This window comes from Thamnophis elegans, chromosome 16 (genome assembly GCF_009769535.1).
Source record: "Thamnophis elegans isolate rThaEle1 chromosome 16, rThaEle1.pri, whole genome shotgun sequence".
Lineage (NCBI taxonomy): Eukaryota > Metazoa > Chordata > Lepidosauria > Squamata > Colubridae > Thamnophis > Thamnophis elegans.
Window position 1 is genome coordinate 24,715,622 of NC_045556.1, and position 12,435 is coordinate 24,728,056.

A 12,435-nucleotide genomic window follows, 5' to 3' on the forward strand; every position below is an offset into this window, starting at 1 on the left:
CCGTCGCCCACAGATGACGAAAGCTTCGCGTCCTTCGTTGTCGTGGCGCCAGGGCTCCGCGCGCCCTCCGTAGACCGCCTGAAGGGCGGGGCTCCTGGTCGGCATGGAGACCGCGTCGCGGCCCGAGGGAGCCTCAGGCGCCGCCTCTGTGCCAGGAGAGCCGCCGGGCTCGGTGAGCGGGGCGGGCGAGCCAGGCCGGCCCACCGCGAACGAGGCTTTTTCCACCCGTGCGCGGGGAGCGTGTCCCGGCTGGGCGGGCGGCAGGATGGCAGTAATAATGGTTGCGCTTGTCACAATCGCTGCCGCCGCCGCGCTGACGGCCCGGCCGCTGCTCTCGCCCCAGGGCCCGAGAGGATGAAGATCGGCCGAGAAGAGAGCAGCGAGTCCGAGAACGAGAGCGACGAGGAGGACGAGGAAGAGGAGGACGGCGGCCTGTCGGACGAGTCTGCCAACGAATGCTTGAAGAGGCCGGAGGCCGAGCGGAAGGATCCTCCGCGCGCCTCCCCTCCAGACAGAGGCCCAGAGCCCGGCCGGGAACAGCCCGGGGCCGGCCCGGAGGAACCCACGGCGGAGGAGGCCGAGCCGGAGGAGCCCCGGCCGAAAAGGAAGAGGAGGCACCGGTGCGCTCCCTGAGGACGGGCGGGAGGGGGGTGCAGCGCCCCGGGCCTCCTCCTGCGGCCGGCCGGCCGGCCGGAGCTTCTTATGGGAGGCCAGCAACGCCGCCTTCCCCTCTCCCGCCCTGCGCGACGCCCTTCTCCCTTCTCCTCCTAGGCTGCTTTCCATCAACCTCGCGAACTGCAAATACGAAAGCGGTGAGTAAAGGTGGCTTCTTTGGCGCTTCCCTCTGCACCCTCGGCCCAGAGATTGCTACAGAATCAAAGCAAAAGGGAAATCACCGGAGGTAACCTGACTTCCACTCCTGTCTAACGAGTGAAATCTCCGGGGGTTTCTGGAGTGGGAGAAGCAGGCAGGAGTCGACTATAAAGTCTTCCTTTATTAGCTTTGTGCCAGTAACGCAGGAATGAGCCACTGCTGTCTGATCTGGGCCAGGAGAGCCACTGGATGCCTTGCTGGGAAAGGGAGGATTCCAGGGACTCCCTTGGAGGGGTTGAATAATCTGAATGATCCTTCCTGATGTTCAAGTACCTGTAGCTTCTGGTCCTGCAAGCAAGGCCAGAAGATGATTGCCTCTTGGAACCAGCTTTGTCCATCTTCTTACTTTGCTGCAGTTAGGCGTGCTGCTCGGCGCTGTGGCCTGAAAGAAGTGGGGGAGGATGAGGAGTGGACTGTTTACTGGACTGACTGCTCAGTTTCACTGGAGCGTGTCATGGAAATGAAGAGGTTCCAGGTACCCAGCACAGCCAGGGTGAAGGGAGTGGAGAAAATGAAGTTCTGGTTTCAGTTCTTGTATAGCTTGGGAAGGATGGCTGACTGCCAAGTTCTTAAAGTGGGGAGCCTTTTCCTGGAGTTGAGGAGTTGGGAGATGGAAAGGGAGAGGGAGAGGCACTAGGATCTGGTATATCTTGCGGCAGGGCTTATACTGCCCATTCCATGTAACTCCCAAAAGTGGGAAAAGATATGAAGAGTCTCAGAAGCATGAGAATAGGGACTCACCAGAGGGGGGCCATAGCTGGGTTCCTATCTATAGTATTTCCACTCCACCCCCATATTCTCTTATGCAACAATTCACTTTGTTTAGTTATTGGGTGAAATGAATAAAACGTTGCTAATGTGCCTTTATTTTTTATTATGGAGGTTGGGTTTTTGTTTTGTTTTTACATGTATTCATAATTATTTTCTTAAATGTTAAAACTGTTGGGAAGATGCATTCCGTGACTGAGAATTGGAGCAAAGCATTCTGCAGAGCAACAAAACAAAAGCTGTGCCAAGACACTTCCATTTTCTTCTTCTGCTTTTGTTTCATTCCAGAAAATCAACCATTTTCCTGGCATGGCCGAGATCTGCCGCAAGGACCTGCTGGCCCGCAACCTCAACCGGATGCTGAGGCTCTTTCCTAAGGAGTACTGCATCTTTCCTCGCACCTGGTGTTTGCCAGCTGAGTGAGTGAATGAGAGGCAGTGATGGTTGTGCCAGCCACAGAGAACCCTCTCAGTTGACATGGCATGGGATGCTGGAGGCACGTGGGTCAGTTACATGCCAGTCCCTATGTCTGTGATGGCAAAACTATGGCACACGTTCCACAGGTGGCACACAGAGCCATGTCTGAGAGCATATGAGGCATTGCCCTATGTCAGCTGCAGCGCGCAAGTGCATGCTGGCCAGCTGATTTTTGGCCTTCCAGAGGGCGGGAGGAGGCTGTTTCCATCCTCCCTAGGCTTCAGAAAAGCCTCCGGAGCATGTGGATGGTGGAAAACAGGCCCAATGGGCCTATCAAAAGTTTGGAAACAAACTTCTGGTTTGCCCGTTGGACCCATTTTTTTGCATCCACAGGCTCAGGAGGCTTTTCTGAAGCCTGGGGAGGATGAAAAATGGCCCAATGTGCCTACCAGAAATCCGGAGGCTTCTGTGAGGCCTGCACGCATGCGTGGAGGGGGCGTGCAGTGGGGTTGTGCATGCATGCATAGGGAGAGGGCATTGCATTATGGGTGTGGGCACGCACACACGCGGTATTGTGCATGCGCCCTTTGGCATTTGAGCAGAAAAACATTCGTCATCACTGCCTTATGTTTTCTTTCTGCAGCTATGGGGACTTCCAAGCCTATGGACGAATGAGGAAGAACAGGACGTACATTTGCAAGCCGGACAGTGGCTGCCAGGGGCGGGGCATCTTCATTACCCGGAACCCTAAGGAAATAAAGCATGGCGAGCACATGATCTGCCAGCAGTATATTACTAAGGTAGGCCCAGGTCGGCCCAGGAGGCCAACAGTTATCCAGCCCTGGGGCAGAGACAAGAGCCCCAGACAGTTGAGAATGTGGTTTCGGCACGTGTGCTCTGGGCTAGAATCAGCCAGCTGGGAATTGTTCCTTTCCCTCAGTCTCTCATCCTCTCTTTGTAGCCCTTCCTCATTGATGGCTTTAAGTTTGACATGCGCATTTATGTCTTGGTCACTTCCTGCGACCCCCTGAAGATCTTTGTCTATGAGGAGGGGCTGGCCCGCTTTGCCACCATGAGGTACATCGAGCCCAACAGCAGCAACCTGGTAAAGAAGCCCAGGAACTGGCATTCGCTTTGTAGGAAGATAAGCTGTTGGTGTCTGATGGGGCTTTGGGAATGACTTGACATGGTGAACGCCATCCTTGGGTCTGCAGGGCTCCCTGGGCTGGCACATTGTTGGTCCAGGGGAACAAGGAGAAGGTGAAGCAGGTGGGCAATGGGAGAATTCCAATGGCCTTCAGGAGTGGAGAATCAGGCTCCCCCTTTCAATGTCTCTCTCATAGGATGATATCTGTATGCACTTGACCAACTATGCCATCAACAAGCATAATGAGAATTTTGTGCGGGATGACAACATGGGCAGCAAGAGGTATTGCTTGTACCCAATCCCTTGCAGGAGAGGAGGCAGCACTTCTGCTAGTAGGGACTGGTGTGTGTGTGTGCACGGAATAGGACACCAGGTGCCCATTTGTAGGAAACGTTTCTCAACTCCATGAAACAGCTGCTTTGAAAAAAGTTGACTTGCCTCATCTGTGCAGCTCCTGAGGGGGCAACAAGGCATACCTGCGTCCTGGTGGGAAAGGCTCTGTCAGGATCTCCATCTCAGCTGGGAGAAGTCTCTCTGCTTTAGAGCAAATAGCTGTACCCACCCTGGACAAGGCTGGGAACTATAGGCTTCTCTGCACCCCTCTGTGACTTAGAGGAATGTGGCTGCACACCAAGGGAAAGCCAGGCTCCCTTGGGAAGGACCTAGACCTAGAGTTCGGGGGGGGGGGGGTTGCTCAGTGATCCTAGGGCAGTGCTGGAGTAGAATTGCTCCTGCAGCAGCTCTTCTCCCTCTCTTGACTCAACAGGAAGCTGTCCACCTTGAACACTTGGATGCGGGAGCATAGCTATGACACAGCTGAACTGTGGCGGGACATTGAGGACATCATAATCAAAACGCTCATTGCTGCTCACCCAGTTCTGAAGCACAACTATCGCACTTGCTTCCCCAACCACATCTCTGGTTGTGCCTGCTTTGAGATTCTGGGTTTCGACATCCTCCTTGATCGGAAACTCAAACCGTGGCTTCTGGAGGTAGATATCCTTCCCAAAGCCGTTTGACAGTGAGATGGGTGAGATATAAATTAAATATCTACTTCCATCTGAAGCAGGAAGCGTTGCCCTTTGGTTTACCTGCTCTAGAAGATGTTGAATTCTGAATTAAATAGGAATGAGATCCTGCTCAGAGATTTTGAAAGTTGGGGATGAAGTAGGGCAATCTATTTAAACATCCATCAAGTAGTAGAAACAGATATTTCAAATTAAGAACCGTCCACTCAGTTTCTATTGCCACCCCTTCCCATCATCTCCTTTAGCAGAGAATCTCCTGAGTTGCTTCTCTTTGAGACCCAAAGGAACAGTTTCCTCTGCCTGAAGGGATACCCATTTTTTATTCTTAGTAGTTTCTATGGAGATTCTCAGCTATCCAGGTCATGGTAGTCCCAAAGGTGCTTTTTTAAGAGGCAACTCAACTTTCTGGTTTCTCTTTGAAGATGTTTCGCTTCTCATCCAAGAGAAGCAAAACATTTTCAAAGAGAAAGTAGAAAGTTGAGTTGCCTCTTGAAAAAGTACCTTTGGGATATTCTTAGTAGTATTCTCTCCTAACCCAGGTCCTACAAACAGCCTTATGAAGCTGTTTTTTTAGGAAATTAAAAAACAAGAAGAGATATCAAAGAGATGTTGTGATTCCCCTGGTTCCTCAGGTCAAAATGAATGCAAATGCTGCCTTGGGGGGGCATCTTTGATCCCTCTTTCAGGTCAACCATTCTCCCAGCTTTACCACAGACTCACGTCTGGACCGGGAAGTGAAGGATGCCTTACTCTGTGATGCTATCAATCTCATCAACCTGCGGGCCTGTGATAAGAAGAAGGTGCTGGAAGAAGACAAGAGGCGGGTGAAGGAGCGCCTTCTGCAGCCCCACCAGCAGCCCCGAGAGGCCAGGTAACTCTGTGAGCCCCTGCCAGAGGGCCCTCGCCATTCTCTGTCCAGCCACCGCAGGGGAGGCAGTCATAGAGCAAGCGGAGAATCTGAACTGTACACTGTGGGCACAATTACAGGTAGTCCTCAACTTGCAATAGTTCACTTTGTGACCGTTTGAAGCTACAACGGCACTGAAAAAAGTGAGTTATGACCATTTTTCACACACATGACCATCGCAGCATCCCCATTTGTCATGTGATTCACATTTGGATGCTTGGTAACTGGGTCTTCTTTATAAGGGTTAGAGTATCCTGGGGTCATGTGATCACCTTTAGTGACCTTCTGACAAGCAAAGTCAATGAGGAAGGCAGATTCACTTAATAACTGTGTTACTAATTTAACAACTGCTGTGATTCACTTAATAATTGTGGCAAGAATAGTCATAAAATGGGGCAAAGCCTACTTAACAAATTTCTCACTTAGCAACATACATTTTGGGCTCAATTGTGGTTATAAGTTGAGGATTACCTGTATTAGGCAAGTAAATATGTTGACTATATAATCATTTGTATGCATTTTTCTACCTCCAAGCTGTATAAACGGGAATGCTTAGTGGATGCAAGCCCTTTCAGGTGATCTGTATTTGCGTATTGAGGGAGGGTGTCAACTAAGGAGATCAACACCCTATATCAAGATGTGCATAATTATTAGGCAACTTCTTTTCCTCAGGCAAAATGGGCGAAAAAAGAAATTTAACTCACTCTGATAAGTCATAAGTTGTAAAAAGTCTTTCAGAGGAATGCAGCACTCTTGTTAAGATATTGGAGTGGGATCACAGAACCATCCAATGTTTTGTTGCCGCAAGAAATGTGTTGAGAAAAAGACGCAAATTAACTGCCAAAGATTTGAGAAGAATCAAATGTGAGACTACCAGGAACCCATCCTCCTCCAGCGCTGTCATCTTCCAGAACTGCAACCCACCTGGAGTGCCCAGAGGTACAAGGTGTTGAGTGCTCAGAGACATGGCCAAGATGAGGAAGGCTGAAACCCAACTACCACTGAACAAGACACACAGGTTGAAACGGCAAGACTGGGCCAAGACATAGCTGAATATTTTCCAACGGTTTTAGGGACTGATGAGATGAGAGTGACTCTTGACGGACCAGATGAAAGGGCCTGTGGCTGGATCAGTGATGGGCACAGAGCTACTCAAGACGCCAGCAAGGTGGAGGTGGGGGACTGGTATGGGCTGGTATTATTGAAGGTGAGCTAGCTGGACCTTTTCGGGTTGAAGATGGACTCAAAATCAACTCCCAAACCTACTGCCAGTTTTTAGAAGACACTTTCTTCAAGCAGTGGAACAGGAAAAGTCTGCATCTTTCAAGAAGACCATGATTTTTATGCAGGGCAATGCTCCATTGCGGGCATCAAGGTACTCCACTGTGTGGCTAGCCAGTAAAGGCCTTAAAGGTGACAGAATAATGACCTGACCTAAACCTTATGGAGAACTTGAGGGCTCTTCTTAAATGGGAGATTTATGGTGAAGGAAAAAAGTACCTCTCTCTGAATGGTGTCTGGGAGGCTGTGGTTGCTGCTGCACAAAAAGTTGATTGTCAACAGATCAACAAACTGACAATTTCCATGAATGGAAGGCTTATGACTATTATTGAAAAGAAGCGTGGCTATATTGGTCACTGATACATTTTTTTAAATGTCAGAAAAGTTTATTTGTACATTTTGAGCTGTTTATTCTCACTTTAATAGATGAAAACAAAGAAGATGGGGAACATTTCATTTTTCATTTAGTTGCATAATAATTCCACACACTAATAGTTGCCCAATAATTGTGCACACAGATATTCTCCTAAGAAAACCAGAAACTCACTTTTACTTTCTTAAACATTCAGGTTGAGGTTTATTAACATTTTGGATTGACCTAGAGCACTGTATTCCTTCAATAATAAAATTAATTGTCTAAAATACAGCTTGCCTAATAATTGTGCACACAGTGCACAGTGTAGGCTGGTGTGTGTGTGAGAGAGAGGGAGAGAGAGGGGGGGGGGAGAGAGAGAGAGAAACCCAGGGCAGGAAGATTTCCTATGGCCCAGTGTGTCTTGGGTTTAGGGCCAGCTCTTTGTTATCTTCCAGGCGTGAACAGATGGAGAACAGCCAGGCCGCCTGGCTGGCCCAAGCAGAGAAGTACGAGAACAGTCACCTGGGCCACTACCGGCGCATCTTTCCCTCACATGGCACTGAAAAGTACAGCCCTTTTTTCAAGCACAGTGGATCCCTCTTCCAAGAGACGGTAGCCTCCAAGGCCAGAGAAGAGTGTGCCAGGTAGCACGGGGGTGTTAGAAATGGGGCTTTTGGGTCCTAATGAAAGTCTGCAAGTATAAGAGCAGTCTTTGTGACTGCTGACTCTGTGGCCCTTTCCGCCCCAGGCAGCAGCTGGAGGAGATCCGTCAGAAGCAGGAGCAGAGGGAGAACACAGCTGGGAAGAAGAAACGGGAAGTGAAGGAGAGCTTGCAGGGGGAGTCGGCTGGAGAGAAGGCTCAGGAGAAGAGCAAGGGCAAGGCTGCCCTCACCCGAATGGCGTACAGCCACAGCAAGACCTGGAGCCCCAAGGTGCCCTGCGAGCAGGGTGGGGGTGGGGCACTCCCTTAGCTTCTGTATGGCAAATACATGGACTTCTGCCCAAATGAAGTCCAGGTGGAGTTCTACACAGGGCTGCATGAACTCGGGAGAAATCAGTGTTGCCCTTCAAAGGAAGCCACCGAGTGGCTGAAATCTGATACTGAGGACTCTGGCTGGAATGCATAGCAAAAGAGCTTCTGGTTTTGCTTTCTGGAAAGTGTTTAAAAGTTAATTTAAATGGGCATATGTGCATTTTTGAATTAACACGCTGCTGTTCTGCTTGCCAGATGGCCTCCTTACAGTATGACAGCATGACTCCCCAAGCCATAGTGGAGGAAGAAGAAGTCGAGAGAGTCAAGGCCCTCCTGCGGCGAGAAAACCTCATCCGGGGGCTTGGCATTGTTGACCAGCTGACCCGCCTGTTGCGCAGCGCCGAGCCAAAGTCTGTGGAAGTCCAGAGGCCCCACATCAATGTCTCTGAATGCCAGGTGACCCTCTGCACAGACCTGTCATCCTGGGAAAGGGCTGGGCATCAACATGGTCCAGTGGGGAAACTCAAGGCTGCCTGTAGCTGGGCAGGACCATTTGGCCATTCGATGCGAGCCCAGCTCAGGGCAGAAATTCAGAATAAAGACTTCCCATCTGATGAATGGGAGTCCCCTGCTTCTACTTTCAGTCTGTTTTTATTGTCATTAGTTTTTCCCAACATTCAGCCAGAGTCCCCCCCCCCCCCCCCGGCTTAACCTTAATGGATTATTCTATGTTCAGATTCTTAGAACAATCTTCAGTGTGACATCCTGTGGAGCAGTGCTGGGTTCTAAAAAAAAATACTTCCGGTTTGGTGGGCATGGCTAGGGTCAGGGGAGTATGGGACTGAGTGGCTATGGTCAACTTGATGTCACTCACACACACTCAGTCACATGACACCTCACTACCAAGCCACGCCCACCAAAATGGTGGCAATTTTTTTGACAAGCCAGGGGAAGGGAGGCGCCAGGCTAGGATTCTTCTCTGTCTCCTGGATGGCATGGGGACGAGCTGAGCAGCCTGTTCTTGAAGTGGCAGCTGTTACCGATGGGCTTGGCCCTGGGCTCTTGCTCCATCTGCCCAGGAGATGGAGCCCAGGGAGGAAGGAAACAGCTATTCAAGTGGTCCTGCCTGGCATCCTCGCCAACCGGAGACCAGCCCGGGATTCATTCAGAGGCCACAGACCCAACAGAGGCAAGCGCTTGGTGGGGCAGCCATGCTTGCCCGCTCCTAGCCTGAAGCCTTGCGACCCCCCTGCCCGGCCAAGCACAGTTCACCTGCATCAGGAGGCACCTGGCAGCGCCGGTAGGTCTCCCTGGTGACAGTCGGTTGCAGCACCACCTCCTCCAGCCTGGGCACAGCCGGAGCCACCTGAGCACCCTCTACACCCGAGCTGTTCGAGGAGCCCTGAGGGCTCGACTCAAAGGCACTTGCCGGGCTGGAGGAAGTGGCACTGCCAGGTGCCTCCTGGCACAGGTGAGCACAGCCGCCCTATCAAGAGGAGTGCTTGCCTCTGTTGGGTCTGTTGCCTCCAAAGGAGTCCCAGGCTGGTCTCTGGTTGGCAGGGATGCCGGGAGGAACCGCTCTGAATGGCCGTTTCCTTCCTCCCCTCCGATCGGTCTCCTGCAGCCATCTTGTGGTGTGCAAGTGCCTCTCCTCCCACCGCCCTCTCCAGTATGCGAAGCTTGCTGGGCTGCAACCACAGCAGCTTTGGGAGACGCTGGCCGGTGGGGAGGGGTGGGGCTAGACTAGTGCAAATATTGCTTACCTGTGTGTAGGCAGGAGGAGGCAGTTGTGTGGATGCACGTGGCAAAGGCGAGGCAGGACAGGTGTTTGGGTTGATTTTGGGGCGTGGCCAGCCAGCCATCACTACCAGTTCGGCGATCCATGTCCAATTACCACTATCACTTCTCCCGAACCAGTGTGAACTGGGAGCAACCCACCTCTGCTGTGAAGTATTTGATGGGCCTGTGGTATTTCTATGCTAAACTCTTCCCTTCCTCCCTTGGCCTCTGTTTCTGGCCCCCCATTTCTGTTCCTTCCCCTTCTCTTCTGTGCCAGGGTGTGTTTGCAACCCTCTTAAAGCTGGTGTCTGAAAGAGGAGAGCGAAGCAGAATCCCCTGGAGCTCTTGCTTCCATTGATGTGATCTAATGACTGGCTGAGACCTGTCCCTGCCCCTCCAGATAATAAAGCAATCAATTGCCTAAAGGGAAGGGCCCAAATATGCCGTTAATAATTTTCTGATTTGTGGTGTGCCTTTGAGTCAGTCTTGACTCCTGGCAATGGCCTGGACTAGTCCCTGCAAGGTTTTTCAAAAGTGATTTGTTCCTGCCTCCTTGGACTAAGAGAGAGGGACCAACCTGTGGTCACCCAGCTGACTTCTCACCTGGTGAGAAGCATGACTCTCATTTCCCAATCTGAGGTATTAAACAACCTGTCCCCTACAGGGCAGGGTGAGTCATTGCAAAAAATCTGCACCTTTCAGAGCCTGGTGGGTGGGACAGGAAGGTTGTTTTCCCAAAACATCAATTTGATGCTTTTCTCTTCCAGCCGCACTTTCTCCAGGATGTGTTCAACAACCACAACACCCAGGACCTGATGACCCTTGTCCCCCTCTCCCTCCTGAGGGGTTCAGCTCAGGAGCTCGGCCGCCAGATCCTGCAGCAGCAACCCACAGCACGAGTCCAGCTGCTGGGAAACCAAGGCTTCATCCCAACGATCCTGGGAGCCCTCTCGGGCCTTGGCCCCCCTCGCGAGCCACAACTCCACTTCCAGCCACCCAGGAACCTCAGCTGGCTGGGCACAGCCATGGTGGGCGAACCTTGCACTCTGGCACGGATGCTGAAAGCAGGAGGGCAGCGCTTTGCCAGTGCCAAGAATAAAGCAGAAGGCAGTGAGTGTTTGGCTGGGAGCTGGGGGTCCTTGCAGGGGCCTTCCCTGTGGGGCAGCGTTCCAGGGCTCAGGAGAGCACAAGGGCTCTAGAAAGTAGCAAACTTGGGCCAGACCAAGAGACGTCCTTGCCCCCTTTGGCCCTGTGCGGAGGAAATAGTATTGGGGGGGCAGGGGAGGATAGGAAGAAGCTGTGCACTTTCCCACAGTCAGTTCTGCCCCCGAGAACCATTTTGGCCACAGAAAAGGGGCAGAGGGGATTCTGGACTTGGAGCTGCTGTGGATCTTGGGGTGCAGAAGAGATTCAGGTCCATTTACAGACTTGCAGATCTCCTGTCTGGTTCTGCTCAAGATCTCCAGGTGCCATTTCCTTTTCCAGACAGAGTTGCATCGAGCAAGAGACCTCTGTACCTGAGCCCCAGCTCCCTGAATTGCCTCTCCCACCCTCGAAACGTCGCAGGCACCATATACAGCAGCTTCCCCTTCCCATCTGTTGCAGCTCCTCTCAACCATGCTGCCCTGCAAGGACTGGCCATCAACTCGGCTTCAGCCCCCCTCATCCGGCGCGGGAGTCCCCATCGTGCCACCACTGTGGCTGCTATGCATTCCAGCCAAGCCAGGTAGCAGCCCCCTCACTTCTTCCCTCACCCTGAGTTGGGGCCAAGCCTGCGACTCCTAGCCAGCTGGCCTTTTCTTCCTTCAGGAAGGGGACCTGACCCGAAATCTCAGCAGATCCTTGGAGCCCAAAGAGTTGGGGCTGGGGGGTGTCTGTTACTGATCTATGCGCCGGGGGGCAATAGCAGAGAATGAATCTCTGCCCTGGTACATCCAGACACCTGCATCTCTTTCAGCCGTTCTCCCAAAAACTTCCACCTCTGCAGAGCCGTGTTTCCCCTCCAGCTAACAGCAAGTTCTGAGAACGGTTCTATGCACTTGGGCTGCACCCCTCCTCTGCTCTCTCTGCAAGCCAGGTTCCCGCTGCAGATGCCAGTCAGCCTGCCCAGGCCCTGGGACAATTCATGAGAAGCCCTGTGGGCTGGGAAGAGGTTTCTTTTGTAGCCAACTTTGTATTAAAGTTTTATACAGTTCTACCCACGAGGGTTTGTCCGTCCTTTCATTGACAAGCTGCACCATCCTCTCATTTGTTATAGTTACATGTACCTTTGCATCCACAGAGCCCCATGTTTTTCACACTTGTTGGCTTTACACTTCATGATTTAACTATCCTTTCAAAACTTTGCATGCTGGTAGCCTTGTGGACAGTTTGCAAAAAAAGAGCTACCAAATCTTACGCTGGTTGTTAGAGGACTTTTGCTGCTAATTTGTGCCTCAGTCCTGAATGTAGGATTTGCAGGAAAGATACTAAGGAACTAGAACACTAAGTGCGTTGCCAGGACAGGAACAAAGTTTGAAAATTTTTATTAAGAAATTGTCCTGGAACAAGGACTCCGGGAGATGAAGCGCCAAAAGAGATGCCTAGAGCGCCGCTGGAGGACCAGTAAATCTGAGTCAGACCAAGCACTGATGAGAGCCTTTATCAGAGCCTATCTCGTGGCAATACGGGCGGCGAAATGCTTGTATTTTGCCGCCCTTATTGCATCCGCTGAATCGCGCCCAGCTGCCTTGTTTAGAATAACCCGCTCCCTCTTGAAAGGGAGGGATGCGGATGACCCTTTACAAGGTAGAGCTGAGGAATTTGTTCAGTATTTAACGGATAAAGTTGCTCGGATTCGGACAGAGCTGGACTCCAATTGCACGGTACCAGCCGAGGTACCGGGGGAAGGTCTTGAGCATACTTTAT

General features: G+C 51.7%; 1 protein-coding gene across 6 annotated transcripts; it reads left to right on the top strand.

Moving 5' to 3' along the window:
• Positions 1 to 92: 92 nt before the first annotated feature.
• On the top strand, positions 93 to 11,729 carry LOC116518966 (tubulin polyglutamylase TTLL13-like). Of its 6 annotated transcripts, none has more exons than XM_032232541.1 (16): positions 93 to 172; positions 344 to 620; positions 772 to 812; positions 1,230 to 1,348; positions 1,930 to 2,060; positions 2,702 to 2,858; positions 3,020 to 3,163; positions 3,402 to 3,487; positions 3,972 to 4,197; positions 4,920 to 5,104; positions 7,232 to 7,420; positions 7,525 to 7,708; positions 8,005 to 8,205; positions 10,296 to 10,638; positions 11,014 to 11,254; positions 11,486 to 11,729. In XM_032232541.1, exons 2-16 carry the CDS (start codon positions 355 to 357, stop codon positions 11,655 to 11,657), a joined length of 2,685 nt encoding a protein of 894 aa, XP_032088432.1. In that variant the 5' UTR covers positions 93 to 172; positions 344 to 354; the 3' UTR covers positions 11,658 to 11,729. The 6 variants fall into 6 exon arrangements, with proteins under 6 accessions (XP_032088432.1, XP_032088434.1, XP_032088436.1 ...); XM_032232543.1 differs by having other exon boundaries at positions 11,516 to 11,729; XM_032232545.1 differs by having other exon boundaries at positions 11,134 to 11,254.
• Positions 11,730 to 12,435: the final 706 nt, after the last annotated feature.